This window comes from Henckelia pumila, chromosome 4 (assembly GCF_033568475.1).
Source record: "Henckelia pumila isolate YLH828 chromosome 4, ASM3356847v2, whole genome shotgun sequence".
NCBI lineage: Eukaryota > Viridiplantae > Streptophyta > Magnoliopsida > Lamiales > Gesneriaceae > Henckelia > Henckelia pumila.
The window spans coordinates 32,166,810-32,172,833 of NC_133123.1; the positions used below are offsets into that span (position 1 = coordinate 32,166,810).

At 34.3% G+C, this 6,024-nt stretch overlaps 2 protein-coding genes across 4 annotated transcripts; one reads left to right on the plus strand and one right to left on the minus strand.

The window, feature by feature from the left end:
* Nucleotides 1–513, plus strand: LOC140860786 (uncharacterized). The gene has a single exon (XM_073263791.1). It carries the CDS (start codon nucleotides 1–3, stop codon nucleotides 511–513), a length of 513 nt encoding a protein of 170 aa, XP_073119892.1.
* Nucleotides 514–2,292: 1,779 nt separating this feature from the next.
* LOC140865769 (ACT domain-containing protein ACR1-like) lies at nucleotides 2,293–5,557 on the minus strand. Of its 3 annotated transcripts, XM_073270532.1 has the most exons (8): nucleotides 5,424–5,557; nucleotides 4,724–4,846; nucleotides 4,580–4,625; nucleotides 4,383–4,497; nucleotides 4,215–4,282; nucleotides 3,373–4,017; nucleotides 3,186–3,290; nucleotides 2,293–2,793 (listed from the first exon to the last, which is right to left on the minus strand). In XM_073270532.1, exons 2-8 carry the CDS (start codon nucleotides 4,792–4,794, stop codon nucleotides 2,362–2,364), a joined length of 1,482 nt encoding a protein of 493 aa, XP_073126633.1. In that variant the 5' UTR covers nucleotides 4,795–4,846; nucleotides 5,424–5,557; the 3' UTR covers nucleotides 2,293–2,361. The 3 variants fall into 3 exon arrangements, with proteins under 3 accessions (XP_073126633.1, XP_073126635.1, XP_073126634.1); XM_073270534.1 differs by lacking the exon at nucleotides 4,724–4,846; XM_073270533.1 differs by lacking the exon at nucleotides 5,424–5,557 and having other exon boundaries at nucleotides 4,724–4,993.
* Between the last annotated feature and the right edge of the window lie 467 nt (nucleotides 5,558–6,024).

Below are 6,024 nucleotides of genomic sequence, written 5' to 3' on the forward strand. Positions count from 1 at the left end.
ATGGACTCTTCTTCTTCTTCTTCCTACGATTCTTATTCATCAAATGCTTCATCAGTTCAACTTAACCCTCGATATCATGAACAAGAAAGAACGACCGGAAAATCCCTGATGGGTTTCCGTTCATCGCTCCATTCGGTTCGTAAGCGCCCCTCCTCCAAAAATATCATGAAGAAACCCATCGCACCATTGCCGCCGACCCCACCAAAAATCTACAAGGTCGATCCCCTTGCCTTTAAGGATGTTGTTCAGAAGCTGACCAGTGCACAGGAGTTCCAGCCAACGCGGCTGCAGGAGGTGGCTCCGCCGCCGCTCAGCCTCGCTCCGCCGCGGGCTCATCGGCTGGGCGTGGCGCCGTTCACTGAAGAAACGCAACGGAGATCATTTGATAGTGCTTTTGGGGACCTGAGTCCGCTTGGGTTCAGCTTGTCACCTGCGTCCCTTGATTGGTGTTCGTCTTTTCTCTTCAGCCCGACAACCATTTCTGCTGTGGAGTCGAATTCAGTTCTATATTAATAATTAGGTTTCTTGCTTCTTCTTTTTAGATCAAAATAATAATAATATTAATAATAATGATATAAATAATAAATATATAATTCGCATTTGTTATAAGTACTATTTATTTCCTTGTCAACTTCAATTGTTGGTGTTTCTATGATGTTCGAAAATGTGCATATTTATTTCATGTTAAGTTTTATATCGATCGAGGTTGGTCGCTTTGAAGAAGATTCTATATTTGACCTAACTGTATATGGATTTTTGCTTTTTTGATTTGCTAAAATCGGATAAAAGGTGAAAAAACCAATTTATAATACTAATTAAGATTTAACTTTGATGACCAAGAGGAATAATTAATATTCTTTTGGAAAATAAATTATTCAATAAATTTTACAATTTTTGTCAGTATTTTTCGATCTCATGTCAGCTATTAACGAAAATAAAGTAAATTAAAAATTAGCTAGAGTGGACCAAATTACTTGAAAATCATTTTCAGACACTTTAATTTCTATATCAACTTGTAACACGGCAATTTTGATCATGTATATTTGTTTCTTTGCAATTTTCTCTTTTATGTTATTGAATTTTAGTATTGGTCGATTGTATTTATTCTTGGGTTCATTTTTAGTGATTTTATTATAATGTGAGATTAATGTGGTGCCAATGCGACACCATGTGCACATGATACTGATAAGTGTGCTAGCTCTTGCAAGAAAAATTATTAAAATTGTTAACAAATGAAAAATACGTATGAAGTTCGATCTCTTTAGTTAATATAATAGAAGTCATTGTGGAAGCCAAAATTTTCAGTAAAACTAAGAATTCAATTCAATAAATTAATTTGTATTTTGATCTCGTTCTACTTTAATTTATTAATTATTGATTTAATCCAATAAATTTCTCACTAATGCCTCCTTTCAAAATTCATGCTGTTCATTTATGCTATGCTTCCCTGTTGTTGTGAATTTGAGAAAAAAAATGTGAAGTCATATTGTATGAAACTTGGACCTCTGACTTTTGAGGGCAAGCCAGATCGATGAGGTGAAAAAGCAGAAATATTTAAGGGTGAATTTGGAGAGACGTCATTTTTGAAATATATTGATTTTGATTATAATTTTATTATTTACAATGAAACAAATCAAAAATAAATCCAATCTTCAATCCAGACCTTAACTTATTTACATGTTTGCAATAGAGAGTATAATGAATTTCAAATTACATCATTATTCAATGAATTTGAAATTCATTCTAATTTACATGAAATACTATTTATAAAAATATGCATGAGATGCTTGTCAAAAAAAAATGTATCGGGTGAATTTGAAGTTATAATCTTACTTTTATAATAAACAACAAAAATACATAATAAGAATCTTGAGGGATATTAAATTTTATTTGTTCACTTTAGGTAACAAACTCTTATATCCTAAAATTTAACTACAAAATTTAAATAATTTATAAGTTAATAATAACTTGGTTATATTTTTCTTTGATACCAAGAATCATAAAAAAAAAAAAAAAAAAATTCCTAATCCATACTGACGTGGCAACGACTATTAACTTGTAAATTTTGAGTTTTATGCACTAATTTTTTTATTTTCTCTTATTTTGATATAATTATTGACGTAATATTAGATATGTAGATATTTTCCAATGTCACGTCAATATTTTGGAAAAATGAGTTTAAAAGAAAATAAAAAACAAAATTACTATTCCAAAAAATGTGCAATAGAACAAAATCCAAAATGACACAAGTTAAAGGACAAGCAAAAGTGTACACAGATGCTAAAAAATAAATACAATATGATGCCATTTGAAAACAAATTAAGACTTGATGCTTGTAAAAAAAAATTAAAAAATTTGCAATCATAAATAAACCTTAGCCTGTCCATTTTTGCATGGCAACTGCCGATCATTAACCGGTGAATGCTCACCTTTTAGGGGTTTAAAATTGCTCGAAAGCCGCTCCAGCTGTTCGCGCAGAAAGTTCCCCAGTGAAAATTGTTGAGTTTTTCCTGTACTGCTTCTACATGTTTCCGGGGATGTCGCTTCGGGGGATGATTCAGAAGATGTATTCGCGACAACAATGGAGCCTTCGATTTCTTGAGTCACCATTTCCAGGGTTTCTGGATTTACTTTTTGCCCCGACATGTCTTTCACGTAGAATGTTCCGATGGCGTTTTCACCCCGGGTGCCAATCTCGGCCCTAGTTATGGATAATCCACTCTCTCGAAAAACTCGAGTGAGGTCCGATAGCAATCCCGTTCTGTTTCTTGTGCAAATATCCAGTCTTAATCCCTGCACAATTATCAAGCATAATAATCTTTAGCATATAGAAATGATTCAACATATAGGTTCTGTTAGCGCATTTAGACAGTGTTTGGGAGAGCTTCTTAGAAGCACTTCTCAGCTTTTTCGTTAACAAACATTTGAAATTTTGTGAAATTTTGTTAATGAAAAGCTGAGAAGTACTTCTAAGAAACTCTCTCAAACACTATCTTAGGCTTCTCAGAAGCACTTGTCAACTTTTCCATTAACAAAAATTTAAAATTTTGTTAAATTTTGTTAATGAAAAAGTTGAGAAGTGTTTCCTAAAAGTTCTCCCAAACACTACTTTAAGAGAACAGCTAATAAGTTTGAATTATAATTCCATGTAAAATATCATTTTTAAGATTTGTTGGATCACATACATCAGAATTTCTTCTTTCTGTGGCAGCAACCAAACACTGAGTAACCTTTAGCCTCTCAGCTTCAGAATCTAAAGCATATCCATTCTCATGTCTTACATAGTACTCCTGCGAGAAAATCAAGATACATCAACTAATCATTCCCTATTAAAACCAATTAAGAAGGTAGAAAAACTTACATATCTTTTACCTGGAAAGCAATAGCTTCATTGGAGCTCATAGCAGCATGGAAGACAATATAGTGCAGATCTGTCAAAGTACATAGTGTGTCGTATAACAACTTAGGCCGATCTCTACACCTTATCGTCACAGCGGAATATCCATTTTCTTTGCACTTGTCAATTTTCACATGCGTGCCGTCACATTCTTTCTTCCTCTGCCCTTCGTCCCGGTACACTTGATCAACATCCTCATCGTCATTACCACTACCACGACACGGACAGCATTCCTCGTAGTCTCTATCAGCTGCCATCAGCTGGTGGAGCCGTCTCTCTGTGTGGGTTTGACATGTAGACGGGGCAGCCAATCTCACGCTATGCCTCTCGTCGTTGTAGTGATGGGCATCGACAACATTTTCAAGTTGTGTATGCACCTCGGCCACTCGTCTAGGGTCCATGATAGGCCCGCCTTTAGAACTATCATCTACGTAAATAATGCACGCAGCTCGGTTGTTGTGAGTCCATGCCATGGCTGAGGAAACATTACATCCTAGCTCGACTAGCACGGCTAACATCTCGGACATCAAACCTGGCCTATCTATCCCAGTCATCTCAAGTGCCGTGCGTCCTACCCGTGGTTGCTGGGGCCTGGAGACTCTCCTACTATCGCAGATACCCTATAAAAATTATCATTCTTTGGTTCTGCCATGTCTACTTAAGTAACGTTTGGGAGAGCTTTTAGGAAACACTTATCAACTTTTTCTTAATAAAATTTTGAAATTTTGTTGACGAAAAACTGAGAAATGCTTCTTAGAAGTTTTCCCAAACGCTACCTTAAAATGAGCTGATGTATAAGTACTAATCGAAAACCAACCTCATGGATGCGATGTATGACCCTTTCATCCTTAATCTTTTTCCCCTTCTGGTCTGTTACATGAAAGACTGGAATACCCACATGAATACAAAGGAACATTATTAACTATGTGCCCTGATTCATAACATTTGGATTTTTACTAAATAAAACAATCTAGATCGAACTTACCATCCATGAGCCAACTGCCATCAGACGAGATGTATGCTTTCAAAATAACAAGTTCAAGATCCGTCAAAACTTGGACAATCTCCAGCAGCATCCCGTGCTTATTAGTACTATCAACCTGTGACAATAAAGAATTAGGAACATAATAACTAAAAACCTCATAGAAATTAACTAGGTCTCATTTTACTGCCAATACTAACCTTCACAAGAGTTAAATCTGGAAATGTGTCATTGTCAATACAAACCCTGAAAAGCCCAAATCAAGAACATTGTATAAAGAAATCTCATAATATCATCTCACAAATACATTCCAAATTAATATAATGCAATTAAGCTACAATAACCTTGGTGGATGTATTCTTTCCATTAGTTCTTCGAATTGGGGATGAATGCTTGGTTTGTAAGTAATGTCCATCGTCACTAGATTAACTTTTTAAATTTGAGCAATCAATGGATCACTGAAGAAACTATATAAATCGATGAAAGTTAGAATCAAGTTTCAAACGATGTATATAGATTGAGAAACGTGTAATCTTGAGGATAAGGATGCGGTGTATTCCTTGTTTTTCACGTCTATTTCTTTTCTAGAAAAACAACAACAATATGAATCCCTTTCAATTAATCCTCGTACAATTGCATAGAAATGTGACGAGATTTCTTGAATTGAAAGCAACCCCTCCGTTGAATTTTTTTCTAAATTTTTACTGGATTTATATTTATATAATCCCAACAATAAAAGATGGGGTTAATCATCCGTAGAGAAGAACCTTTCTTAAATGAAAGCAATATAAACAGACGTTGGAATCAATAGCCACAAAGTCGGGCCAAAAAACTCGTTTTGAAGAAACAATGGTGGATATCAACACAAGAAATTAAAAAGGGAAAAAAGAAAAAAAACAAAATCAACGAATTTCAAAGAAATTGGATGTTGTAAATCAAGAAATATACGTAATCTCCTTGAGAAATTTTCAGAGAAATTCCTTGATTTGAGAAACAAACCAAGAAACGGCTTTAGCATTAATTAATCATATATGAATTAATTACCTCAAAAAATGAAACTAAGAAGCTGGTGTCGTGGGTGACACGAAATCGGGAACAAGACTTTTATAGAAGACGTGAAATCCAGAGTTTCGTTGAAACCTAAAATGATCAGTTCGCAGGAGAAGAACCCATTTTCGTTTTTGGGATTCGCAACTCGAATTTGACACGTCCTAAAAAGAGAGATGGAGCAAGAATACGGCGGCTCGGCCTAGAAAATCGGACACGTGTAGTTTGAGCAAAAACATGGGAAATAGAAATCATTTGTGGGGTTGAGATTCCTCCGCAGATTACGTAGTGAAACTGTGAAAGTCAACAACTTGGGAGAGGTTTTGTCGTTCGAATAATAATAATAATAATACTCCAGTCTCATTTATATAATCTACATTTCTCTTAATATTTATTCCAAATACATAGTCATATATCATATTTAATAATATTTTTTTACACTTTTTTACTAATATACCCTATTAACTATATCTTAAAAATTGTGCAATCATTTTTTAATACATTAAATAGGGATAAAATAGAAAGTTTGTATAAAATATACTTTCCCAATAATTTTTTCTTAAACTGTTCTGAAAAAAAAGTAGGACCATGTATTTGA

What these genes read in the sequence shown, in the direction of transcription:
- LOC140860786 (XM_073263791.1), top strand. Translation starts at nt 1, where the DNA reads ATGGACTCTTCTTCTTCTTCTTCCTACGATTCTTATTCATCAAATGCT.
- LOC140865769 (XM_073270532.1), bottom strand. Translation starts at nt 4,794, where the DNA reads ATGGACATTACTTACAAACCAAGCATTCATCCCCAATTCGAAGAACTA. An exon ending in GAAAGAATACATCCACCAAG is followed by an intron (nt 4,626 to 4,723) that starts GTTATTGTAGCT and finishes TGGGCTTTTCAG; the next exon opens with GGTTTGTATTGACAATGACA. An exon ending in CAGAAAGAAGAAATTCTGAT is followed by an intron (nt 2,794 to 3,185) that starts GTATGTGATCCA and finishes ATAATTGTGCAG; the next exon opens with GGATTAAGACTGGATATTTG.